Source organism: Talpa europaea (genome assembly GCF_964194135.1).
Source record: "Talpa europaea genome assembly, chromosome: 9".
In the NCBI taxonomy this organism is placed as follows: Eukaryota; Metazoa; Chordata; class Mammalia; order Eulipotyphla; family Talpidae; genus Talpa; species Talpa europaea.
Window position 1 is genome coordinate 59,589,612 of NC_140076.1, and position 27,810 is coordinate 59,617,421.

The 27,810-nt window shown below is 46.8% G+C and overlaps 1 protein-coding gene across 1 annotated transcript; it reads left to right on the top strand.

Annotated features, from left to right (window-relative positions):
* Positions 1-676: 676 nt before the first annotated feature.
* On the top strand, positions 677-27,422 carry KANK4 (KN motif and ankyrin repeat domains 4; the record flags this gene model as incomplete). The annotated part of the gene is made up of 9 exons (XM_084242363.1): positions 677-692; positions 6,127-8,040; positions 9,335-9,446; positions 12,269-12,487; positions 14,485-14,572; positions 16,598-16,817; positions 19,116-19,258; positions 21,161-21,361; positions 27,318-27,422. 9 exons carry the CDS (start codon positions 677-679, stop codon positions 27,420-27,422), a joined length of 3,018 nt encoding a protein of 1,005 aa, XP_084098489.1.
* Between the last annotated feature and the right edge of the window lie 388 nt (positions 27,423-27,810).

A 27,810-nucleotide genomic window follows, 5' to 3' on the forward strand; every position in this document is an offset into this window, starting at 1 on the left:
AGTATTCTGCTTGAATAGTCACTGATGTCTTCTCGTCAGTTAGATCAAACTTCCCCTTGTTCTGCTGTGGTTAGAAATCACCTGTAATATCAGCTCCTTGTCAGTACTTGCAATTACCTCCTCTTTGTCTTGGATTGGACTGGGACGTCACCAGTCATACAGATGTACACTAATTCCAGCTTTTTCACAAAATGGATTATAATTCTTTTACAGGCATGGGGGTAAGTAGATTTCAGCTCTTGATCTTATGGAAAGAATACCAGGCTGATCTTATGGAAAGAATACCAGAGCCCTCGGTCTGGATCCACCTCCTTCACTGATGCGCTGAGAGACCTTGCGCACAGCAATTAACTTCTCACCTCCATTTCCTCGCCTGCCAAGTGAGGGGCTTGGATCAAATGCTCCCTTTGGTGTTAACCACTGCTAATGATCCAAGAAGGCATCCCTAGAACTAAACTCTGGGAATTTTTATAGGTTTTTAATCTCCCTCCTTGGAGGCTCTGAGCACCCCTGGGAGAAAGGCGGGATGGTTGTTGCTTTCGTTGGTCTCCATACTTATTCTAATTCTAATGAGATCCCTCTCTTCTATCTTCCTTCCTTTCAGAACTCTCCAACAAATTTTACAGACTTACTGGATGAAGAGTGGCTGAGAGGCTGACGGTCAGCATTTCCTAAGATGGAGAAGACAGATGGTAGGCGACTGCTTTGTATTCTCTGGTCTAAAGTGAGCACTTGGGTTGGAAGGTGTGGGTTACTATAAATCCTGGCAATAACCTAGGGGAGCCCACAGGTGACAGCCCCCAAACAGGTGGTGCTGGATGACCATGTACTACTGTAGGCCTGAACAGTAGCAGGTGGCAGGGAATGAGAAAGAAGCTTTATGTTTCTGTTGGATTTGCATCATTTTCAGAGTGCTTTCTCATCTCTTCCACGTGCCAAGTAGAGAGTAGGATGCCCCCATTCGTTATCCTCATTTCACAGACGAGGACCTCAAAACCCAGGAAAGCAGTAATAATAGAAAGGACCCCCCATTCAAGCCTGTGTGATTCTGTCTGTCGTTTAACTTCATGTCGTTTAACTCAGTCCCTTCATGGACCCATTAGCTTTGCTGTGTAACAGACAACTCAAACAATGTATTGACTTAAAGACATGCTTTTTTTTTAAATCAAAAATAGTTTGGCAAGCCAGTATTCTTGTTTGGGTGATCTCTCCTAGACTTGTGCGCAGGTCTGTGGTCTTCTAGGTGTCTTGACTGGGGCCACATAGTTTAGAATGGCCCCCCTCACATGTGGTGTTTGACTGCATATGACCTGGGGTGCCGGTGATGAGTTGGTGATGTGTCTCTCATCATCCAGCAGGCTGGCTGGGGGGTGTTCACATGGTGAAAGAAGGGTTCCTAACACAGCAAAACAGACATATCCCAACTACAAGCAGTTTTCAAGTCTCTGCTTAGATTACATTTGCTGTTGACCCACCGAGCAAAGCAAATCACAAGTCCAAGTCCATGGTCAGTGTGAGAGGAGAGTACTCAAGGATGGGATGTAACTGTGATTATTTTTGCAGACAGTCTATCACTCTCCTCTGTAAGCAGACATTGATGCCTACTTCATAGGGCTGGTAAAGGACTAAATGAGACAATGGATGTCAAGTTGTCGAGTAATAACTGTCTAGCACAATCAGTGCCTCCATGAGTGCCCCCCTCTTCATCTCCCTGGGAAACTTGTTGAAGGTCATAGACTGGACACAGATCTCCTTACTTTTTTTTTTTTAAAGATTTATTTATTCATGCATACAAGAACTGAGGTACAGGCCAGATGCGCAGGAGGGTGAGAGGATTCACCAGAGACAGAGCGAGGAACAGAACAGGCAGACTGACGGAATACACTGCTGAGGGGAGCAGCGGGCAAGACAGGAGAGGTCTGCCGCGCCATGTGTGTATCTCCCTGGCCAGCCGGGATCGAACCGGCGCTGCAGAGGCTGCGGACAGCTTCACAGCGCTGCGCTCAACCGCCTGCGCCACCAGGGGAGGCCCAGATCTCCTTCTAATAAAATATTTTTTCCAGATCACCAAATGTCAGGAAACAGGAGAACCTACAATCCCTTTTTGAGTCACATGGATTTCACTGGCACAGGATGTAGGGACCAGACATCAGTTGCAGTCCTGCCTCTTCCTTCTTTCCAAATGCAGTCGCCATATTCTTCAAGAGTCTGCCTTTCTCCCCAGAGATCGGCCTTTTCAGTGCTTCCCTGGAAGTGATCCCACAGAACACCAGCTCATTCCCTCATGCCACGGGGGCCTGTAATCAGCTGCCCTCCCTGCTCAGCTTCCTCCCCCTGTTCCTCTGCACACCTCACAAAATAAAGGCAGAAAAGGGAAAAGCTTCTGTCCTCATTGTCTGGACTTTTTGAAGAGGTTCACTTAATTGCCCTTCTTTCTGGCTTTATTTTAGCCACTTTCTAGTTTCTGTTTTTCACATTTCCTTCAGAAACTGAATAGAGGCTTTGGACTTTTCCCCCTCACTTTAAGTACCTCTGATCGGTTTGCTCACCTGCCACATTTCACTTCATTCCTCAGAGATAATTACTGAGGCACCTCCATCCTTTCCTGTCCCCACCTAACCCCTTTCTCATGTCTGTGTGTTACTCTGAGGCTGGTGCCTGTGTTTATAGGTCCTTTCCAAGGGTCTTGTGAGATGGCGTGCTTTCAGAACAACTCTACAGAAAAGTCTAGGTAACTCTGAGTCTCTAATTTTATTCTCCCCTGACTCATTTTCTCCATTTTTCCAGAACTGTTTACTGGGACTCTCATTCCCTCCCTCTTGAGGCTGTACTCCCAACAGAGAGGTACATATTCCAGGGAAAGTGCACATCCCCTGTGAATCCTCCTTTGCCCCATTCAGAACCAAGCCCTCCTTGCCTTTCAGTTCCTTGGTCAAGTACTGTGTTTTGTTCTCTACTGCATTACTGCCAACAATCACAACAACTCTAAGCTAGGTTTTATTATTGTTATTTTACAGAGAAATTGAGACCTAAGGAAATTAAATAATTTGCCCAGAATCACTTAGGTAGATGACAGAGCTAGGATTCAAATCCAGCCTGTTGGCCATGTATTGGCTTAGCCCATGTAAAGTCCATTCTGGACAGAAAGTCTTCCAAAAGTAGTTATTGCCCTGGCTCGATGCCCAGAATTCTGAGCTCCTGCATCCCTGTCCCCAGGTAAACTTAACAGAAGCAGAGCTAGTGTGAGTGTAGGTCTCCCAGCAAATCAGCACAAGCTCCCTTGTTCAAGCTCCAGTGTTCTCTGCACTGGGATGAAGAGAAGGCACACAGAGCAGCAGATGGCAGGCAGGGCAGTGTAATGTGTGTGTGAGAGAGAGAGATACTGAGACAAAGATGTCCTAGCCCGAGCTATGAAACCCACCCCTCTGGTAGCTGCTTAGTGTCACAGACTTCTTTGATTTCCTCATCTCCCCTGTGGAAGATTTACCCCCTGAATCTGCTGTTTCTTATTTAATGCTACTATTGTATTTGTACTCTGGACCTGCTCCCAGAGGCCACTAGGTAAATCAGCACATTTCTACTGAATCGAGTCAATAAGCAGATAAATAATGCTTTAAGGAGAGTTCTTTGGCTTCTGTTCTCTCTATAACTTTGGACAGAGTTCATCCTCTCAGATTTGGCTTGTCACTCTAATGTAAGAGGCTGCTGAGTGGACCAATCAACCTACAAGTATTGCTCAGTGAAGCTTGGAAAGCCAATGAGATCAAGCAATGAGCTGAGAAAGCTACTGAACTGCCAGTGTGCCTCTATAAAAAAAAAAATGTGTATGCACAAATGTGATATTATCTAGAACTTTCTGGGTGCTAGAGAAGCATTTACTTCTTAGCAGTATGAAGTCCAGGTATCTGCCAGCACAGAAGCTCTGGAACCAATGAGGCCCATCTGTGGATCAGGACCAAAATCTGCCTCTGTTCCCTGCTCTAGCTGGGATTGTCCACAGACCCTGCCATTTTTAGCATTGAGGCTGGTGGGTTCCATTGTGTCAGCGTTTGTGAGTTCAGCCTTTATGTGCCTAGTCTGCTCTGTTTAGTGTATTTAGTTCTCTGGAGATAACTACACTTGCCCAAGCACAAGGGCCATCTGACAAGCATGTGGCACCAGATGGAAGAAGGGGGGTCAGGAGGCAAGTGGGAAGAGCTCAGTCCTGGTATGTCATCACCCATAGAGGGAAACCAACCCCAGGAGGGCCCCAGGTGCACTTCATTTATATCTTCTCTTCACCTACTGCTGTCCTTCCATGATCTTCATCCTCTGTCACCTTGGCCTTGTCAGCAGTCTGATTCATCATAACTGATTCATCTCTGTGTCTTTAGGATCTAGCTTAGCAACCAACACATAGATGATCAATTAATAGTGGGTCAGGTAAATGAACTGAATTACTCCCGTTATATCATTTTGTCCCCAAGATTTATTACCCTTAGAACCAAACAGTTGATTGAGCACAAATTTGTGGGTCTCCTCCTGTGTATCCAGAAAATCACCTTCCATTAAAGGGCTTCTGGCCTCAGTGTTTTGGGCTCTCCAAAGATGATAACTATGATATTGAGTGCATGCTGGATGTTTGTCATGTGCTAGGCATTGTTCTAAGCACTTTATATTATTTTTTTAAAGATTTATTTATTTATTTATACAAGATTTTTTTATTTATTTATACAAGCACTGGGTACAGTCAGAAGCGTGGGAGGGTGAGAGAATTCACCAGAGCCAGAGAGGGGTGCAGAGCAGGCAGAAGGACCGAAGTACACTGCTGAGGGGAGCAGCGGGCGGCAGGAGAGGTCTGCGCGCCATGCGGGACCCTCCTCCAGTGGCCAGGAAGCAGCCGGGGATCCAAGCGGCGCTGCAGAGGCTGCGGGCAGCTTCGCAATCCAGCGCTCAACCGCTGCGCCACCAGGGAGGCCCAGCACTTTATATTATTAATTAATCAATCCTCACAAGAATCTCGTCTTACCAGATTATTCCCATTTTATAGATCAAAAGACACAGAGAGGCTATGTATTTTCTCTGAGACTGCAGAGCTATGATGTGCACCAGACTCCAGAGTCCATATTCTGTCCTCTGTGTGCTCCATCCTTGTTCTCTCTTGAGCTCGACAGTTTCAAAGCATGTTCAGCAGAATGTCAGAGAGACAGATAATAAGGGCTCTCACGTGAGGAACATCAAAGGAACAAAGACTATTTAATCTGAAGAAAAAGCTACTTGGAAACAAGTCCCTGTGGACTTCAAATATTCAAAGGCCTCACTTGTTTCTGGCATCCTCTGTTGAAGTCAATAAGATGGTAGCTTGGTGTGATGGGGAATTTTCCCATCATCACATTTTCTCATTGCGTCCCGTGATAGGCTGGGGCACCCCGGAAAGTCTTCAAGGATGTGCGCCAATGTTCCTTTTGATGTTAAAAGGCCCTTTTCTCTCATCACCTTTTCCCCAGTCTGTGAAAAAATGTGGTATTTCCTCACTTGGCATGAGTTTTTGAAAATGAAATTCACATTTGTGAAGCACTAAGCCGTTTTCAGGTGGAAAAGATCATGGGTAGGACTTGTGCTTGGCCCTTCTGTGGATAGGGATCCTTCTGATGGTGTTCCCTTTCTCGATGTCGTCCACATACTTGAGGAAGTCCAGGTCTAAATGAAAGCCATATGGGGTCTCCACGGAGTAAGGGTGGCTCTTACTACAAGTGCACTCTGAGATGTATGATGAACGTATATTCATTCCTAGCCACTTCAGCTCAGCAATTGCATGATTCCAGCCCAGAACAATAGTATGAGACAATTTAATTTTGCTGGTTCACAGACAGATTCCACAGAAGTCACTGGGATGGCGTACTGCAAAATGGAAGCTGCTCCTTCTGCCTATTTTCCTGCCGACATGGGCTAAGTACACATTGTTTTCATGACATTTTAGCACAACTGAAAACACTGTGAGCATTTCAGCATAATTTAGAGACTGCAGCACTTAGGAAAAGTCTCATCTGGGGGCATGAAGTCAAAATCACAGACATTAGGCCTCACTGGCTTGTAATTCTTATTAACATTATACTTTTTTTTTTTTTAACCTGTCTTGTCTCGTAGCCAAAGACCAGTCTTCTCAGGGGAATGAAGAGAAAGATCCTCCAAAGAGCCACCCTTACTCCGTGGAGACCCCATATGGCTTTCATTTAGACCTGGACTTCCTCAAGTATGTGGACGACATCGAGAAAGGGAACACCATCAGAAGGATCCCTATCCACAGAAGGGCCAAGCAGGCCAAGTTTAGCACTTTGCCCCGAAACTTCAGCCTTCCTGACAGTGGGGCTCACCCCCATGCTGCTTTTCCCCACCAAAACTGGTCGCCGTTGGCACCGAGGAAGGTGTTACTCAGGACAGAGGAGAGAGCCCAGTCTCTGCCGCTTGGTGATGCCCCCCAAGCGTGTGCTGGTGGTAGTGAGATGAGCTACCACAGGAAGGCCTTGCTGGCAGAGACTGCCAAACAATTAGAGGTTGCCGTTCCCGGGAACACTGAACTCACCTCTGGGAGTGGACGACCCCAACTTTTAAGAGCATCCAGCATGCCAGCCACACTGCTGCAAAACAGGGCCTCAGAGGACACGAGCTTCCACTCCAATCCCCCCACACTCCCTCCACTTCAGGGTGAAGGCAGTGTCTGTGATGGCGCCTTTGGTCCTGCGGAAGGATTTGTAGGTCTTCACAGCCCCTCCTCACGAGCATCAGTCCAGCCAAAAGTCAGAGAGTTTGGAGACCTGGTGCCAGGGATTCCAGAGCTGGTCCAGGAGGGGGCTGAGCCTTCAGAGAGTACAGAAGAGGTTCCAAATCAGTTTTCTCTCCCAGGTCCTCCCTTCTCATCTCAGAGTGCACTTGTAGTTCTAGAGGATGCAGAAGACAAATTCAATATTAGAGAAGCAGAAGTGGTGGTCACCCCTGGCTCCCCATCACTGAGCCCCCCACCTCTGCCATCACCCATCCCGGAAAATGAGCTGGAAGAAATTGAGCTCAACATCAGTGAGATCCCACCCCCACCACCTATAGAGGTAGATGTGAGAAGCATTGATACCCAGGTCTCAGAGGAAAACCTGGGCCTTAGCAGGATGGACCCCAGAAGCATCTCCAGTCTGAAACAGCAGCTCTTGGACCTTGAGGGCAAGTTGTCCGGAAGAACTGAGGAACTGGCCCGGGTCAGAACTGCCCTCCAGCAGCAGCAGGAGGAAATCAAGTCTAGAGAGCAGAGGATTCAAGAGCTAGAGTGCACCATTTCTCAACTGGCAGCAAAACTCGGCCACGAGAACACCAAAGATGCCCAGGGCCAAACAGATGCCGTGGTCAACACTGGCCCTCTCCATGGCATCTTGACCAGGGAGTCATGTGACAAGAGCATTGGGGTCAATCTTCTGGGAAGCACAGGATTGGGAAGCTGGAAGGCCAGAGGAGAGGAGAATGGACTCCTGTGGGGGCAGGACAGTCATAAAGGAGGAGATCAGAGCCCTGCAGAACTCATACCGCCACCCCAGCTGTCACTGCCACAGGGACCCGACATGGTCCTCACCTCCTCTTTGCACCGCTGCTTCTCCACTGAGCTCAGGATCGAGGAAGCAGGCTCTGAGCAGGAGGAAGGCCCTCTGGGGGGAGCTGAGGCTCTGGCCAGAGAAGCAGGAGACTCTTCATGGAGGGACAGCAGAAAGACCCCTCCCCCAGGGAAGGAGGAGGGCTGTTCAGACAGCCCAGGGGAGAGTCCAGGAAAGCCACCGAGCTCACCCACAGATGCCACTATTGGGCATTATGTTAAAAAGATCCAGGAGCTACTGCAGGAACAGTGGAGCTGCCTGGAGCACGGGTACCCCGAGCTGGCCAGCGCCATCAAGCAACCTGCCTCCAAGCTCAGCAGCATCCAGAGCCAGTTGCTGAGCTCCCTCAACCTGCTGCTGTCTGCTTACTCAGCCCAAGCTTCACCCCAGAAGGAGGCCTCGGTTCCCTCTTCCTCCCCACCGATGGGTAAATACCAGTGCCCAAGACAGGAAACCTTTTCTCCTTCACCTCCCAAGTCAAAGGGAAAGGGGTTTTAGTTGCATGAGTATTTTTTTTTTTAAAGATTTCTGCAATGCCAGGAACCCAGTGGAATAAAAATTGATTTATGTCACTATGGAGGCTTAGTATCCCTACTCTTGTCCTTGATCTAAGGTTGGAACTCACGGTAGGGACATGTGTACAGCTGCACAGATAGCAAGGGCACAAAGATGCCAACCAGGGAAGGTAAGTGGGAGCTGACATCCAGTCCCGCACTTTACTTGCCAAGCCTGCTGCACTGCGTCCACACAGAGGGGTGCCTAGTTCTCACCTGCATTGCACAAAGGCAATGTCTAGGGCCAAGGATGTATTCTAAATGTCCGCTGCTGCTCTGTTTCCTGAACTCTTGTGTTTCTGTGTCCTCTCTGCTTCTTGCACATTAGAGGTTTCCTCTCGCCTAATTTTGGAGGAATATTCCATTGAGACCTGAAATAGTTCCTGAATATTTTCTCTCTCCTCTCTCTCTTTCTCTTACACACACTCGCACACACAGAGACACACACACACACACAACAAACAGCACACAATTGAGTAGCACTCTTGTTGAAACCCACCATTTGGGTGAGCGGCACTTCCTCTTGTAGCAGATCATACACTCCTCTGTGCTGAGTAAAGTGGAACCACATTTTGCTTTGCTCACTGAGCAGCCTGTGGGTCAGCTTCCTGCCTCAGATCACAAATTGGCTGCTTTCTCATTATTTCAGGGCTAGTTCTAGTCCTGCCTGTTGGTAAATGCCTCCAGGCCCTTTGAGTGCAGCAAAAGACTTGTCCTCTTGCTCATGTGTCTCTGTGCCCACCCCACATCACAGATGTCAGCTGGCCTGTGAGCCAGGAAGGACCACTGAGGTGTCCCCAGCATTGGCGGGTGCTGGACCAGGAGTCGGGGGACTGAAGTCCTGCCACTTGCTGAGCAGGTCTGAGCCTCAGATTTCCAGTCACAAGACAGGGGTACAAAGGCACCCACACTTTTGAGAGAGTGTCCATTGCTCCCTTGTCCATGTAGAAGGACTTCGTGAACAGAGACTGTTTGACTGATGTTGACCAGTAAGCTGGGCACCCTCAAAACCCCTCAAAATGTTTAATTGACATTATCTAATTCTCTGTCCCTTTCTAACTTCGCACACCTTCTGTCTGTACCCCCGCCCAAAGCAAGAGCCACGGTTTTGCTGTATTCTGGGGCATCCCTAAGGTCATGCTAACCTGTGATATTGTGTCTGCCTAGAGATCTCCCCATCGACCAGCCTTAAGTCCATAATGAAAAAGAAAGACTATGGCTTCCGTGCAGGAGGTAATGGGACCAAAAAGAACCTTCAGTTTGTTGGGGTTAACGGTGGGTAAGCATCACTCGTGAAGCCCAGCCTGTCCTCCACACCACCTCTGCCACTGTTGTCCTTAGCACTCTCTTTTCCTCGGGGGGACATCTGGTTTTCATTCTTCAAGGGAATTAATCTCAATGGCTCTTTAAAACTCCATTTTGGGTTTGCATGTGTTTGGCTCCTTGCCAGTTGTGGTGGTCTGTTGGATCCTGTGCTTTTATTATCTCCTGGCTTTGGTGTTCCCTGAGGCCAGGAGTCCAGGTGGCTTCTGGGATATTGGAGGGTGCATGGGCCCTTTAAGGAAGATGTTTAATCTGAACCACAACTCTGAAAGCAGGACAAACCCATAATTTGTTGAACATCAGACTGTCCTTTTCATTTTTTTTTTCTTTAACTAACTTACTGCAAACCAAATCAGTGTTGTTGTTTTTTTCAGACAAAGAAAAATAACCCATGTCTATTGACTCAGAACACAAACCAAACCTTATATATTCTAGAGAGCAGCTCATTTGATTTAGAATGTTCTCTAAGTCAGTCATTCAACAAACATTTATTAAATGCCCACAGTGTGTCAGGCGGTGGAAATGAAACAAATCAAATAACTCATAGTCCCTGCCTTTAGCTCACAGTTTGAGCAGAGGAAAGACAAGTGCAGATATATGTGATGTGGGAGAGGATTCTCTAAGAGAAGGAGATGTGGGATGCTGTAGAAGCTTGGAGCATTCAGCCCAGCCTCTGACCTGAAGGCCGCTCCACAGTGGCTAGAATCCCTGCTCATTCGGGTCAAACAAGGGTAACGTCACTGGAGCTTCTGCACTAGAAGTGTCAGCCATGATGAAATGGAATGCCCTAGAATTGCTGCTCTCACTTCTTTTGAATCAGACACTGTGGCCCCAGGAGAAACTATTGTATTTTGAGTTTTTACCAGTTCGTGTGCAGTGATGGTCAGCCTAATCTCAAAGCCTAAAGCAAGACCTATTTCTCCTCTGTTTAAGTGCCCCAACTGTGCCTTTTGCCCTGCAAAGTCCACGTCAGGACGCTAGCCTGCCTCATCCCTTTTGTTCACACATGTTCGTTCCCTTAAACATGCTGGGGTCAGTCCCATTTGGGACTTTGCATTTGGATCCTCTGCTTTTATTATGTCCTGGCTTTGGTGTTCACTGAGGCCAGAAGTCCAAGTGGCTTCTGGATTCAAAGTCCAGCTTAAAGTCTTCTGCTTGTCCTCAGTTTTTGTTGCTCTGCTTCAGTGGGTCTCTGCCTTGGCTGCACATTGGAAACCCTAGGGAAGCCTTAAAAAGTACCAATGCTGGGTCCCTTCCCTGAAGAGTCCAGTCTGGGGCATAGTCCAGGTTTGGGAATTTTAAACAGCCCCAAGTGACTCTAATGTGCAGCTAAGGTTAGGAATTCCTGCTCTGAAAAAGTAGCCCCCTCTCCCGTCTCTGAATGCCATGACATGCTTTTATTTTACTTATTATTCTTATCATTATCTGAATATATTGTCTATAAGTTGATTTTCTGCCTTTCCCTACTAGAATATAATCTCAAGACAAGGACTTTGGTAGACCTTTTAGAACAGAGCCTGCCACATAGTCGGTGCTTAATAAATTTCTGTTGAATGAATGAAAATGCACTTGCAGGTGAAGTTTTTATGGAAGTAGGTTTTTGGATTTTTTTTGTGGGACCCTTGCCAGTGGCCGGGGAACAAACTGTGCTGCTGAGGCTGCGGGCAGCCTCGCAGCCCAGCGCTCAATCACCATGCCACCAGGGGAGGCCCTGGAGTAGTTTTAAGATGAGAACTTCTTGGAAAATATAATATGTCTCTCACTCTCAATCACAAAAGCACAATAGAGGAAGAAGTATGTGGGATTTACACAAAACAGGATGTGAGCTGGCTTTGCAATGCCGGTGAATGGTGAACGCAGGGGCCTTACAGAGGGGCCACCATTCAGAGATAGAAATTAGAGGAGTTAGTGGCAGCCATGGCCACTGCTTCCCCCCACCCCCGGTCTCGTGGCTGGTGTAGTGGCCCAGAACCTGAAGTCTTCATCTGAACTGTAGTGTTCTTCATCAGGGGTCTCCTGTTGACCATTGGCAGAGGGGTCAATAAATATTCTAAGACTTTTCTCCACAGTTTCTGGTCTACCACCTCATTAGAGTTGCAGCTGATTGAACATGAGGATCATGGCCAGGGAGGGCCAAATATTTGGCCCATACCCTCAAATTTTGATGGGGTACAGGAATTTAGACTATTTCTAATAGTAGTTTAAATAGGCTGCAGGCAAGAAAAGCAGTTGTTTCCTACCTGTTCACATATTCCAGGGAGTATTGCTGGCAGCAGACACAGGTGATTCACCCTTTATCAAATGTGAGTTGAACTAGAACATGGAGGCTACTGGGGGAGGGAGCACTCACAACCACCCAGATTTCTCAGGCATTTCAGAGAACTTAGGATGGGGGTAGAGGGCTGTTTGTCTAAATCTGAGCCCTGCTTTGAACGGTCATCAGAATTCCAGAAGCAAACGTATTTGTGAGAACCTTGGATTGCCTGTATCATCTGAATGCAGTGAGGGCACAAGCTGTATGTGTGTGTGTTGCAAAAAGCTTGATTGACTATCCCTTCCCCCCAGTAGCCCCTGGTATTCAAGCCAGATCTTCTTGCTCTATGTTTCTCTGAATCCAAGACTCCTAGGAGTCCCGTCACCCAGTCCCGTGGGTGCAGAGAATGGAGAATGTGGTTAGTAAGCTGGGAAGTGCAGCTAAAGCCCACTTAGTTCTCACACATGTTGACATGGGCACTGGGCAGGAAGCACAGAACGAGTGACCTGTGTTTGCTTCCCCAGCTACGAGACCACCTCAAGTGAGGAGACCAGTGGTGAGGACAGCTCCCCTGAAGACTTGTCTGACAGTGAGGCTGAGAAGAAGTGTGATGGCCCAGAACACAGGCCGGGCAAGGATGGCCACCCCAGCTGCCAGGAGGGGCAGGGCCTCCCCAAGGGCACCAGCAGTGCAGGCCAGGAAAGTGGACCAAGAGAAGAACTTCCCCTCCCCAAGGCCGAGAGGTGAGTCGGATGGGTGCCAGTGAGACAAGTGATCCCTGAGAAAGGGCAAGAATGTTCATCACCCTTTCTTTCAATCCACTGTTCATTTGTTCATCCATCCATTCACCAATGTGTAGTGATTGTCTCGTCTAGGCCAGGTGCTGGGCACAGGTTGAACTAAACACCCGTAACACCTGCCTTCACGGGACAAGCTGTCATAGACTGAGCTCCACATGTAAAGCTACCACCAACCCAGCACCGGACATGTGAAGGTCACATGTGTATCTTACATAATCCTTTCAACAAACCTGCAAGGTCAAAATTATTTTCATTTCCACTGGACAGACGTGGAAACAGGTTTAGCAAAGTTAAATGACATCATAAGCAGAGTGGGGATTCTAACCCAAGCCCTTTCTGGTTCCTGCCCACGCATGAGCCATGCAGACACAACCCTGGGCTTCATGGTAAGGGAGGTGGTGTAGCCCAAGAGTTGGACACCCCAGAATTCAAATCCTAGGTCTGCCACTAAGTAACATTAGAAAAGGTACTGAAGTTGTTGCTGCCTCAGTTTCCTCATCTGTGAAAGGTGGTGAAATGCAACCCGATAGGTTTAATCTGAGTACTGAATAGGAAAAAAGTACAATGCCGAGCACAGTGCCTGCCACATAGTAGGCTCTCAATAAATGGTAGAAATAAGAATAGTAAGTACAATTATCACCATCCCCAGCCTGGTTGCTGAAGGAATGATGAGATGTGAATGGTACCTGAGTCAGGTGGGTCGGCAGGACTGCCCTACTATAAGGACATGGCGGGTGAGTGGAGGTTCTCAATGACCAATTCAAGAAAAGCCCCAATTTAGGCGTCTTGACAATTGATTACTTATCCCTTCTCCACGTGGTCTCTGATTTTAGGGCCTAAGCTTCTTGCTCCATGAGTCTGTCCTAACACTGGAAGAGTGCTTATCATTACAAGCACCTCAGCTGAGTTGATTCTCCTTTGAGCTTTATTAGCATGTGCATTATCCTTCATAAAAGGATAATGTGAAGAAATTTGCAGGCATGGATTGGGTTCTTTGAATTTTTCAAGTCATTCAGGCAGAAAATACTTGGTCCCAAGTCAGAAAGATAACCCTTCCTTCTCCAGCATGTCAGGGATTGCCTATGGCTCCCAGAATGCTTTGGTGATCTTCCCTGTCCCCTGAAAACAGCAGGATAACAAGGCAGTGAGAAGAGTTCAGAAACCAGGCCTCATCTCAGGATGCCATATAGTTCTGAGGAATGCCTCTTATTCTGGAAAGTTGCCCAATTTGAATGTTTGAGCTGCTGAGAAGTAAAAGAAGAGAATGAAAATCAAGATGTGCACTAGGGATCTACCCAAAGGACACAAAAACAGTGATTCAAAAGAGCACCTGTACACCTATGTTTATTGCAGCACTATTTGCAATAGGTAAAACCTGGAAACAACCCAAATGCCCAAAAATAGATGACTGGATCAAGAAGATGTGGTACATATACACAAAGGAATATTATTCAGCAATCAAAAAAGATAAACTCATGCCATTGCAGCAACATGGATGGAGCTAAAAGGAATTATGCTCAGTGAAATAAGCCAGAAGGAAAAAGAAAAATATCGGATGGTTTCACTTACAAAAGGAATATAGGGGAACCGCATAGGACATCAGTGTAAAAAAAAAAATAATAACAGTACAAAACACAACAAAGCAAAACCAGACAATTATAAACCAGAGACATACTACAGGAGGAAGAGTGGTGAGAGGGAGGGAGGGAGGAGCACAGGGGACTGTGGTGATGGTGCACGGGTGCCTTGGGGAAGGAAATTCTATGGGGACTCAATCTGAGGGGGTTGGGGAAGAAAATATTGTCTTAAAAATGTAAAAAAAAAAGGATAAATGTTAAAATAAAAAATAAATTAATTAAAAAAAAAGAAAGTCAAGATGTGGAATAACCTTCCTTTATCAATATGGAGGCTGATAAGTATGAACCTATTTTTTCTTTTAGATATAAACCCTCTGAAGAATTTCTTCACGCATGCCAGGCCCTTAGCCAACAGCTGCCAGACACCGGGAGCACCACTGACCAACTCTTGGTACTCTGATTTGTCATTGTCCTGTAAAGATTTCCAAACTGGTGAACTGTTAGTTCCAACTGGGTGACTTGGTCCCTTGCCCTAGGCGGCAGTGTGAGCATGCACGCATGAGTCCCTTTCCTCTGGTGCTCAAACTCTGCCTGAGGCTGCAAATCAGGTGGTGACAGTGGAACTCACTGCCATGCACAAGCAAGCAGGCTGGGCTCACAGGCATTTTCCATGTCTTATGAGGCCTTGCACCCAATGTCATCAGACTCTGACTTAGGTTCCAAATTACATCGTGACTTGGTGGAACAGTGAGGACAGTGGAAAGAACCTGTGGATTAGAGACTGCAGGTTCCATTCCCAGGACCGTTCATCTGTGAGATATTGGGAAAGTCAGTTTGACACTCAGGGCTTTGTTAATAAAGTGAGGGTGGTGGACAGCAGGTCTCCATTACCTTCAAGCCTTCACATTGAATTCTGTAGCTTTTACAATTTTTCCGGAAGTGTACATATGGGTCAAGAAACCAAAAACAAGAAAATATATCTGCTTGCTCCTTAATTCCTTCATGGTCCACAGAGTTTAAACATATAGCAATTGGACTCTTGGTTTTGATCAAGAGATACTAGCACCAACACATTTCCTTGAATTCTCAGAGCAGCTGGTAAGGCTGTATGTGGAACAACTTGCAAGCATTTAAAAAAAATTTTTTTTTGTTCTTCTTCATAGAAGAACCTTAGGAGTAAAAACAATCAATTCATCCTAGCCCATTTGCATTATTTTATCTTAGCTGATTTGGCAAATAACCAAATTGTCAAAGAAATGCTATGTGATATGGATGTTGATCGAAGTCCTATGACTTATTTCTTAAACAAACTACAGAAACTGAGTTATTTCTAAGCTCTTCTTTTAAAATCCACCATTGTTTTCTTTAATATTAAGATCTTAATGTGTGATTCTCCTAAAGATTCTGTAGGTAAAGGCAATAGCATGTAAAAAGTATTTCAGCCAGAAAGATTCTACTGTTTCTGCCCAGAAGAGCAATCCCAGGATGTGAAAACCTGACAGCACCTCTGTAGTGTCAGGGTAAAAAACACAGGAACCCCCCGCCTCATCTTAAAGATGCAGGATACACAAGGACCTCATCAGTTAGAGCGAGGGGCATTTAGGGAGCCAGCCTTTTTCTCACCCCCATTTAATAGACAAGTGAGGTTCACAATGGCAGATGACTTACAATGTCACACAGCTGAGCCAGGACATTGCTTTTGTGACTCCAAATCCAGTGCCTGTTCCAGAGTGAGTATAAAATAACTTCTGATTATCACATCCTCATAGTTTCTCATTATCAACTCAAATAATCCAAACGTGCTCCATTTTAAAACACTTAGGTCATGTCACCCACTGAGTTGATGTCATTGACTCAGGAACTCTCCTCATTCATGGCTCCAAAGGAGCTGAACACTGAACACAGAGAGAGGGGCCCTGCTGTGGGTTGTTAATGCATTTTCTCTGAAGGTCCTTGTAAAGCTTAAAAGCTGAAGATAATTCAAGCACAGCTGTTGGAGCTTTATTTCAAGCATAAATTGAATACATTGTTTATCTTAACTTCTAGCATGCACTTCTCATTAGTGAAGTGTTGTCACTCTCCAGCTATGCCTATTAAAAACAAGCTGGAGTTCTGGGAGCTCCTGGATAAGGTCAATGTAGGCTGGCTACATGTGTGTGAGAGGGAGGGTCTCCATTTTCCTGTGCGTGCAGGGGATGTGACGACACACTGGGTTCAGACCGTCAACCTAGTAAAGTTACTGGTAATTGCATTGCTCTTGCAATCCTGCCTACTCATATGGGGGCTGATCCCAAAAGTACAAAATCCATTGCGCATTCCCAGGCGGACCAACTCTGAGCCCTCCAGGAGGAAATCACATGGAAGTTGAAGGGAGCTGGAAGGAGAAAGGTGGCAGCCTCCAAAGCTGGCTTTTCCCAGAAGAGGCAAGCACCCCAAGTCAGGGGACCTTCTGGAACTGAATCTTTGCATGTTTCAGAGGCAAAGCTTGAATACCATCAGCCAAGAGTGGTTCCGAGTCTCCAGCCGGAAGTCATCCAGCCCTGCCGTGGTGGCCGCCTACCTCCGTGGGGTTCAGCATTACTCCCCACACTTCCTAAAGCTGCTCGTCAACTTGGCTGATGGCAATGGGAACACAGCCCTTCACTACAGTGTGTCCCACTCCAACTTCTCCATCGTGAAGCTGCTGCTGGAGACAGGTCAGACCTGGTTACCTCTGCGGGCTGGGCCCCTCCTTGAAGGGCAATTCTTGTCCACACTTCTTTCCCGCAAGTGCTTCCTTTGCTGTTACTCCTGTATCCTAGGAACTGACCTAAACCACTTTGCCTTTATTGATCATTAATTTCTCACGACACTCTGGTGGTATGGGTAGTATATTTCTCGTGTTGCAGTTGGTGAAACTGAGGCTTGGAGAATTACAAAACTTGCTCAGGTCGTAGTGCTGATAAGTGGTAGAGTCAGGCTTTGTATTTGGTCTGTCCACTTCCAGAGCCATATCAATAGCCCCTAGGAACGGTCACATTTTACTCTATTCACAAGTACTTTTCAACAAAGGTCATGGCTCCTTTTGACCACTTTTAACCAATTTGATTCATCTATCTTGCATCAGATATTTGGGGGTTAATTATGAAGTCCATGTTGGCTACTACTAGGGATGTGAAGGTGAGCCAAGTAGGAGGCCTCTCTGTTCCCCAAGAGGTTACTGTCTGGTAGTCAGGGAGGAGCAGGATAGTGGTTCATAAGGGAGAGGTACAGAATATGATTTCAGGACTCGCAGGAAGTGAGATTATGTCCAGTTCTGAGAGCAGGAAAGGGGCACTGAAGCAGATAGGGGTCTAGCAAGCAGAGAAAAGTCCCAAGAGAGAACACTAGGGAGACTGAGAAAGGAAAACTGGATACCAGAAGGCTTTGGGTTTTGGATATGATTTAAGGCTGGTGGGTAAGTTGAAACCCCAGCTCAGAGGACCTTGAGTGCCAGGCAGAATAATGTGAAGCGTATTCAGAAGCACCAGGAAGTCGCCAGAGGAGTTCAGTTAAGGGGGCACCATAACCAGGGGCATTCTTTGTGAAGGTTCATTGGATGGTAGGAGTGGGCTAGTGGAGGGATCAAGGGCAGGGGGAGGCAGAATAGATGGGAGCTCTGGGTAGGGGTCCGCAGAGAGGAGGTGACGGCTTCAGTGGATGAGGATAGTAAGAACAGATGGGTACAACGTCATCCGGGAGTTCACGACTGACTGGCTGTGAGGGGTAGGGGAGCCGGAGCACTCTGATGTGTCAAGCTCAGATGACTAAGAAGATGAAATAGAACAGGTGTGGGAAAAGCAGAAAGGATAATTCAATTTGGGGTAGATCTGTAAGCCTTATTTTAGGAAGCCAGGGGGTTGGAGTTTAAATGGGCATTAGGAAGTCTGAATTCCGAATCCAACAGCTTTTCCCCCACTTGGATCTTGCCTCCCCTGGCTTAAATCCCGCCATGGCTTGCTCTTAGAAAGGAAGGGGGCTTCCTTAACCTGGCCTTCAAGAACTCCGAATGCCCTGACTCTGACTGCCTGTGCCGTCTGTGCCACCACCATGCTCGCCTCCTGCCCGCCACTCCAGCCACATGGCTTCAAACTCACCGAGTCTGCCCTCTTTGGGGCCTTTGGCACTCTTCTCATGACTGGCTACTTCTCACCATTCCCATCACAACTCAGTTCAGCTCCCCAGAAGACTTCTGGGGAACTCCTGTACAGGGACTCTCTTTCAGGGAACACTTTCTCTAGATGATTTCTGCCTGTCCTTTCTACGCAGCAGAGCTCAGGTAACTCTGTCAAAGGGGATTCTAATCTGTCTCATTCCTTTTAGTATCCCCAGTACTTAGGCCAGTTCCTGGTTCATAATAGGTTTTGAGTGAATATATATGTGAGATGAGCGAGCAGGTGAATGACTCCTGGGTGCTAGGTTAAATTCTAGTAAATTTACAGGTCTTCAAAATTCCTTCAAGTAGGCATGAGGCTCTTCACTTGAATGGAACTTACATAGCAATAGCTTAAAGTTCTTTCTGCTTCCCACATCATCAAGAAAGGTGAAGCTATAGTTCTAACATTGAGCCGATTCTACTGGGTTTCAATTCTTCATGGATTTGTGATTCCACTTCACTTGGGCACTTGATGGAGCTTCACTGTGTCCTTATCTGTAAAATGGAATATCTTACAGCGTCCTTATCTGTAAAATGGAATAATGTCTTGTGCTCCATTTGAGGAATCAAATCATGTTCATTGACTTTCTTGGCTATCTCTGACTCTGCTGTGGACCTTCCTTGCTGGATGACCTATAACACTTGTAAAGAAAAGTAGCCAGTTTTAAAGGCTACGAAAAATGTAAAGTGCTGATTACATCACGGTAGAGAGTTTCGCTCTGTTCTGTGGCCTTTAACCAGCAGACAGCGCCCCGCTGAGATAGCTAACGCAGAGTCTCTCCCCCTTGGGAGATATCCTGCACTCATTGCTTCTTTGCAGGTGTCTGCGGTGTGGACCATCAAAATAAAGCTGGCTATACCCCCGTGATGATCACTCCCTTGGCTTCTGCGGAGACTGATGAAGACATGGCTGTTGTCTGGAGGCTCTTACGAGAAGGAAACGTGAACATCCAAGCTACTCAGGTAGGAGGTGTGGATAGAACTCCCCTTGATAAATGCAGGGCTGCCCAGTTTTATTCTACCAGGACGGTGAGAAATTACATGCAGGTTCATGTCGAGTTTTTTTATTTTTTTTTAAAGATTTATTTATTTATTTATTTATTTATACAAGCACTGGGTACAGTCAGAAGCGCAGGAGGGTAAGAGAATTCACCAGAGCCAGAGTGGGGAACAGAACAGGCAGACTGACGAAGTACACTGCTGAGGGGAGCAGCGGGTGACAGGAGAGGTCTGCGTGCCTTGTGGGACCCTCGCCCAGTGGCCAGGGATTGAACTGGCGCTGCAGAGGATGCGGGCAGCTTTGCAACCCAGCGCTCAACTGTTGCGCCACTGGGGAGGCCCCTCATGTAGTTTTTAACCTAAGAAGGTTGGGTGCTCTAAATGGTATCTGTCCAGAGCCTGAGCATTTGGTTTCCTCAAAGATTTCTGAGACCCAGACAGACTGGGAGAGAGGTCAATGAGCTTGTAATCCACGTCTCAGTCAGAACCAGGCAGATTCCGTCTGCACTCTAGTCAGTGTTCCCATTGTTAGCTCCTTGAGAAGGCCCTTGCGGGCTGACTCAGCTGGGGGACCCCTACAGGTGTTTCACCTTAATCATGAGCAAAGCAAATCAGAGGTTTTGGGGTATCTCTTGAGAACACAGAAGTTTACTTGTCTGGATTCACAGGGGTAATTGCAGAGCTGGGATATTTGTGGCTGCAAATCCCCTTTCTTTCCGCTACATCCCAGGTTTCTGAGCAGGGAAACATAATCCATCAGTGGCTGCAGGTTGGAGCTATAATCAGTTAACACATCAGCACCCATGTCCTTGGCGCTTTTTCCGTGTAAAACTCTGTGCTCAGCCACAGAGGATCTGAAAGCAGAGAAAACAGTCTGCCTCATTTTCTCAACCTTCTAAAGCCTGACACCCAGATAGTCAAGCTTGCCCTGCCTGGAATGCAGGGGATCCATGAGAACAAAATATAATCAAGACATATGAGAGGACTATGTGTTTCTGTGGGAAAGCTGAGCTGTGAGAAATGATGACCACTTTGTAATAAAAAAAAATGACTACCATAGATTATTAAACTGACATGCTACATCTCATCTGATTCCCAAAAAAGCCCTGTGAGGTATATAGTATAAGTTGTTATATTAATTTTTATGGAAAAGCAAAAACCACTAAGATTCAGGGAGGACAGGGGACATGGCCAGGGTCATGCCCTGGGAAACAACACAAGAGCTTTGTCTCACTTGCTGACTAACGCACTGCCAGGTCCACCAGTAGTCACAGAGATGTAAAATCATTGTCAATGGCTGTGGGTTAGAAATGACCTCAGAACTATGCAAACAGAGGTCTTGATGAGACAAGAAAGTTCTGGGTATTCCTACCCTGAAAATATCAGCAGTATGTAGAGTAGACCAAGACGTCCTGGAGGAATTTAGGCTGGGCGGGCAGGAAGGAGCCGTGGTCTTGGTGCAGTCAACCCTTCACATAATCTTTATTACTATTTCTCAGCACATACTTGGTGCTAGGTATCAGGGAGAGAGAGATGAAAAAGACTTAGTCCTTGCCATCAAAAATTTGACAGTCCACGAGGAAGAGAGAGATTGACAGGTTGACACCCATGTGCTAAGCTCTGGGTTATTAATCCTATGCTGGGGAGTTGATAGAAGGCTCTAGAGAGGATGTGGCATTTGACTAGTTATCTTGGAAGAGGAGTAGAAGTTTGCTGGGTGGAGAAGGATGTGTCCCATACCCTGGGCAGGAGGTGATGCAGATCAAGGGTCATTTTCTGGGGAAGCCTTTCCTGAGCATATTTGGGGCAGTGGGGAACCTTCATTTGTCAGCAGCGACCTCAGCGTACCCTGTGCCCTGCATGTAGGGAGGCCAGACCGCGCTGATGCTGGGAGTTAGCCACGACCGGGAGGACATGGTCCAAGCACTACTGAGCTGCCAGGCAGATGTCAACCTGCAAGACCATGATGGATCTTCGGCCCTCATGCTGGCCTGTCACCATGGCAATGCCGACATGGTGAGGCTGCTTCTGGCACATCCAGCCTGTGACAGCAGCCTAATTGACAAGGTGAGACTGATAGGTGGTTAACAAGTAGGTGCTTCACTTCCCTTCCTGAAAAAGGCCTTGCCAGCCAGAAAACTTTAAGGAGTTATATGGCAGTGAAGATAGAATCGACCTCACAAGGATGTTATGGGATTTTAATGAGATGATCCTTGGTAAATGCTTAGAGCCTTGGAGTTTAAAAACCCCAAACCCTAAGACTTTTGCAGTATCCTGAGGGGATATACCCAGGCCAAGCCTTGCCTCTGAGCCTCATCTGGTCATGGCAATAACAGCATATGGGCTTTGAGGCAGCCTTTTGGACCAGGAAGCATGTTGGGAACTCTTAAAAGGCTGCATGAAAGAGCCAAGGGCAAATTGTGTCCACCCACCAACAGTGACCCATGTTAGAAAGTGGCCCATTTCATCAGTTCAGCCTGCCTGAAGTTGCAATGCTGGACACAATGCTTCTTCAATTAGCTCCTTGTACAGTGACAGTGATGGTGATGGTGATGACAATAATGAAGGCTTGAAGCACTTGAGTCTCTGCTCTGTGCCAGGCAGTGTGCTTAGCATTTACCTTGGCTACCTCATTAAAATCCTGTAACCACCTTATGAGGTTGACTCCGTTTGCTCATGAACACATGGAAGCATTGAGTGTTTAAGTGACATGCCCAAGAACACACAGCTAGTGGCACCCAGCTCCAGCAAACTCCTAAGCCCAAACTCTCAAAGGCCACACCTATCACTCTCGTCACCTCCCAGGTCCAAATCTCTGGTTCCCTGAATCCCCAGTAGCTGGTAGAGGGTCTGCCATAGTGCCATAGTGAATGAACCCCTCAACTCTTTAGAGATACATTGTCAGGACAGGATCCCATCACTGATAATTACAGTAAGTTCTCTTTCTAGGGTACTCATAGAAACATTACCTCACTAATACTCTCCATAATCCAGCAAGGTAAATGTTGCGACCCCCATTTTTTTACTGACAAGGAAACAGAGGCCTGGAGCATTGATGTGTCTGTTGTAAGGTCACAGCTGCTGACCCTCAAGAGCAGGGATTCTAACTCAAGTCTGAATTCTGATCCTAGAATACTCGAAGCACACTTTTCTATGTATTCTTTTTAAAAATTGAACTGCAATTGACATACAGCATCATATTAGTTTCAGGTGTGCCACATAATGATTTGATATTTGTACGTACTGGAAAATGACCATACCATAAGTCAAGTTATTATCCACCCCCAAACAGAGTTACAGTTTTTTTTTTTTCCTTGTGATCTGAACCTTTTGTATCCACTTTCTTAGCAGCTTTCAAATGTGCAATCCAGTATTATTAACTATCCTCACCATGCTGTCCACTGTACCCCTGGAATTTATTTATTTTATAACTGAAAGTGTTTACTTTTTAACCCCCTTTACCAGTTTCTCTCACCATCTACCCCACTGTCTGTACATTCTGAATATCCACAGTTGAGAGGGAACAAAGGCCTGGGGTGCAGAAGCAAGTGCCCTCCCTGCACAGGGAGAGCTCTGTGCCACATCTTACCAGCCACATTTGCACCCTAGAGATGTACACCCAGAGTCATTTCTGGGCTGGATAGCACAGACCCTCTTGAAATGCTTGTGGGGACAGTGGTGGGCTGCTAGAAATAAGAGCCACCTTTTCCAGACAATGTGCTCAATGTGCTCAATGTGCTCAATGTGCTGTCCGACAAAGGGATCCATGCTAATGAGCACCATGGGGCAGAAGTAGACAGCCTCTTATTTGGAACCCACCCAGGGCCTTCTTGGCAGCGACCACAGCTGTTGCCCAGGGAAGCCTGTGAGGCAGGCATGTCGACAGGCAGGACATTGCTTTGCCTGTCTTTGGAGAGCTGGGATAACAGGCTGAGAGTCAGAAGTCAGTCCCAGATAAGAGAGGGCTCAATGGCTACTTTCAAGAGGTAGAGGACCAGCTGTGACGGGAGGGCTCTACTCTACTCAGACAGGTAGATTATTAGAAGCGTGGACTTTAAGGTCTCATGCATCTGAAACTGGGTTCACCTAACCATGCTGAGTCCTGTATGCTCAGTTCATAAAATGGGGGTGGTCATGGGCCATACCTAGATATGCTAATGTTCGTGAAGGAAGTGCTCAGTTGATGGTAACAGATGGTGAACAGAGGAGACTCTAGGAACAGCCATCACTGAACCAGTAAGAACCTGGGTATTTGCAGGTTATGTTTGAAGGGCGTAGGAAGGATATAGGTCTGGAATCAGGGGAGCCAATCAGAGGCTGACCCCCTAAACAAGAAACTGGTTGAGGTGTTTGATTTAATCCAGTGGTTCTCATTCAGGGGTGATTTTGCCCTTCAGGGGACACTTGGCAATGTTTGAAGACATTTTCACTTGTTACAAATGTTGGGGGTGTGCCCCTGGCATCTCTTGGATAAAGGCCCGGGATGATACAAATATTCTACAACACACAGAAACAGTGAAGAAATACAAATTATCTGACCCAGCCTCTCATTACAGAAACCCTGGTGTAAGCAAGTGCTGAAATCCAGGTGGGATTACATGGTCAGCTCAGGTGAGCACTGGGACAGGAAAAGTTAGACTTGGGGTCCTGGACTGAGTCAGCAGTTCAGGGGTGATCAAAGCTTAGGAGGGAGGAACTGGACTACTAAGCGGGAGTTGGCATGAATCCTGCTGTAGAGAAGGTGGTGAGGGTGTGGGGACACCTGGTGAGCAGAGGTAATAAGGTGGGTTGGGTAGTAGGCCCATGGGGGGTGGTTCTGGACTCCAGCATGGCCTAGTAATCTGCTGCCTTCTTGGGTCACCCAAATTTCCTGAGGGTGACTTGGGTAGATTCCAGCTGGTGATGGAAACTGCTGGCTGGGACCTGCCAGACACCAAATTTTGCACCCTGCCTTTACATTGAAGGGCGGGGTTCTTTTCATCATCACCCTATCATTTCAGTATTCATCTTTCCTATGGGGGCCTAGATGCAGGAATTATTTGGAAATTCCTTTGGAAACTGAGAAAGAATTCATGTCCTGAAATTGATTTCTCTCATCCTACCACCCTGTAGAGGTCGATATAAATACAGAACAGCCAGCAAGGCATATTCCCAAGGTTTAGAAGATAATTTCAGAAATCTACCACCCAGCCTCTTGGGGACTGCCAGGGTGACAGGACAGGGATGCTACAGGGAGGTGGTCAGAACCCCAGAGGCTCACCTTTTGAAGGACAACCTCTCCAAATGGACCCATCAAATTGAAAGCTTCTTAAGGCAGAGACTGCCCTGCTCATCTTTGCCTGATACATAGTGTGTTCCCGGGGAGTCCTTTTCATAGTGAAAAACGACCCCACATAGACACACAGGCAGGCTTGCTGGCTGCGTGGTCCCTCCCTGTCTGCAGGCCAACAGGGTGGCCGAGCAGGGACTTGCCACACCTGCCTCCCACTCCAGCTACCCCCGGGCTTGTTCCTGGGGGCTGTGGTAGACAACACTTGAGGGACAGGCCCTCCCCCGGCCTTTCAAGCTATGCTTTCTGAGCTGAATGGAGTGCCTCTCCATATCTGCCTGCAGGGGCCACAGACACAGGCTGTTCTCTCCAGATGGCCCTGCTGGAACAGGTGCTCTCCCTGGAGACAGCCCTGAGCATCTCTCCCATAATAAGGATAATCACACTATCTTCATGTTTACAGACAGCCCCAGGGTGACAGAGCGCAGCCGTGGAATCCAGAGTGCAGGGGGAAAGACACAACTACACCCAGCCCCTCCCTGGGGAACTTTCAACAAGATGAATCTGTTGAAATCTTTGCTTTGTTGCACATTTGCACGATCTCAGAAAATACTCATTAGGATTTAGGTTGCTCAGGTTCTTCATCAACTTGAAACAAATACCTCGTTGTTACCATCCAGCAGCCCCTCTCAACAGTGTTCACTGAGTGCTGACCAGACAGGAGGCGCAGGGCCAGGGGCTGGGATGTCCATGCTGGGCCCAGGGAAAATGTGTTAAAAAAAAATTCACAAATTTAGGGATCTAATTGCTTTTTTCAGTGACTTGTGAATCAGGCAGCAAGATATTGCAAGGCTCACACAAAATAGAAAGAAGGTGGAACAAGAGGAAGACAGTGGAGGGGAGGGGCTCTTATCATGCAGGTGACCTCGTGGGCGCTGACTGGGAAACTTCAGACTGATTGGTTTAGAATTATATTTTGGGGAGAGGTTGAAATTATAACAGATGTTAAGTCTGGGTGGAGGCTGGTACAAAGGACTCCATTTTGGGCTGTGTTTTCTATTGTTAACACAGGCCAGATCCAGGGCCTGACTCAGTGGAGACGGAGATTAAATAACCCCACAAATACCAACTTATATACAGGGTGGTTAAAGGAAAGTACAGAGGTCGTGAGGCCTTTTCAGGGAAAGAATTACATGTTTTGTGAAGTCCATGTGCCGTCCTTTGGGGTCTGATCTAAAATGCCTTTTCTCCCTCTGCTCCCTGCACACACACACACACATGAGTCATCTTCTCCCTGAAGCTCACTGTTCTTTTCCAGCTTCTTTGACTTTTTGTTATGCATTATACTTACATGGTATGGAGTCCCGACGGCATCCAAACTCCATCCTGCACAGAGAAAAAATTAGAGAGTTCAAAACTGAGTGTGACTACTTCCCACCTGCCTCTGTGCATTTTTCCCATCATAGGAAATAGATCTCCCCATGAACCGTAGAGACAATCTAATGGAGTCTCGGATGTCCCCAACATTATCAAACCATGAATATTTATGCAGCAAAATGTAAAAATATTCATATCCACACTAAGTTAAATAAGGATCACTATTACCCTCAGTTTGAGTTTTGCTTCCAAGTGAGTTAACAGAAAAGTGGCTTTCGGCACTTTTCATATATCACAATTCTGGCTACAAGATTGTGCCCACTCACAAGTCCTCACCAAGTCCAGCATCCACTGAATCACCCTTCACCTCAGCAATCTGTCGGAGACTCGGCAGGCCTCCCCAGAACCCTTCGGAACTTCTTGAGCTTCTTGAGACAGTGGGCCTGGCATCTCCCTGCATTGCTGGGGGTGTAGCCAGCACTATAGTATCGTGCTTGAGGGTGTTAAAATGTGCATGTCCTCCCATGTTGTGAGCCTACTTCTACGCCTTGGCCCTTAAGGAATAATTAGAAATGGGAAAATGCTTTCTGCACTGAGTTTCTGGTGATGACATGCAAACAACAGAAATCTCCCATAGAAGAGAAGCAGTTCCACAAGATACGGAATATGATACAGCCAATAAGGAAAACTATATATTATGACTGTGTAAGAACCTTAAAAAATTCTCAAGGGATGCCATGGTAAGGTAAAAATTAAAGAAAATTCAAAATTAGTATGTACTATCATTCCCATTTAAAAACCAGTAGTGAATTTTATAGGAGAAAAGACTGGAGGGAAATATATCAAAATGCTAACTTTCATTTGGCTCCATGTGCCATCATGTGTTGCTTAAGGACATTCTGGTCAACATCTGACCACATAGACGAAGGTAGTCCCAATAGGCGTGACCACAGAGCCTAGGTGTCCAGTGGATTGTGCTCTCCAGACCTGTGTGCTTACACTTTGTGACATTGGCGCAAGGACAGGATCCCCTCAGACCAATTTCTGAGATCATATCCCTGTCATTAGTGACACGCTACTTTTAGGGAATAATGACAGTTATTTTCTTTTCTCTGTTTTCCAATTAAAAATGAAAGGATCAAAAATGAAGCAACATTTCTTTATGTCCATTGGCACAGATTTCCCAGAGTGAATGCTGTTTTTGCGCAAATGTCTGTTTCTCATGGTCCTCATGTCCTTCGAATCTCCTCTCTTAGGGTCTCTGGATACTTGGAATTGACTTTGCACCCTGTGGGTACCCCTACTCCCAACTCACTCTTTCTCTCTGGGGTGGGAGGTAGACAGGATAAAATTGGTTTCTCTTTTTCTCCCCTGTAGGCTGGTCAAACAGCTTTGTCCATCGTTCTGAAATCACCCGCCCATGTGGAAATTGCCGGGCTTCTGCGGGCCCACGCAGAGCAGGGCAGGTCCCTGGAGTCATAGGGGCGGTGGAAGAACTGGCAGCTTGGAACAAAAGGCTCCTTCTCTGGACTCCTCCTCGCCCTTGGAGAGGGCATGGGTCAAACCAAGAAGGCCACCCCTCCAGAGAAGAAACTATGTCAAATATGCACATACATTCCTGTTGTATAATTCTGCTCATTAGGAAGCTTTGTAGTTTTCGCCTTAGGCCAAGCCCCCAAACTACTGGAGCTACAGAGCAGGGTGCAAGGTGGAGGGCTCGTTGGTGTTGTCAAAAAAATCCCAAATATCTTCAGCCTTGAATTCCTTGTGACTCTACCCTTTGTAGCACCATGTAGCCAGCAGGCAAGCAAGAGCACATTAGCAAAGCAATACTTTTTACAAGAAATTTTAAAGTGCACCATCTTTTTAT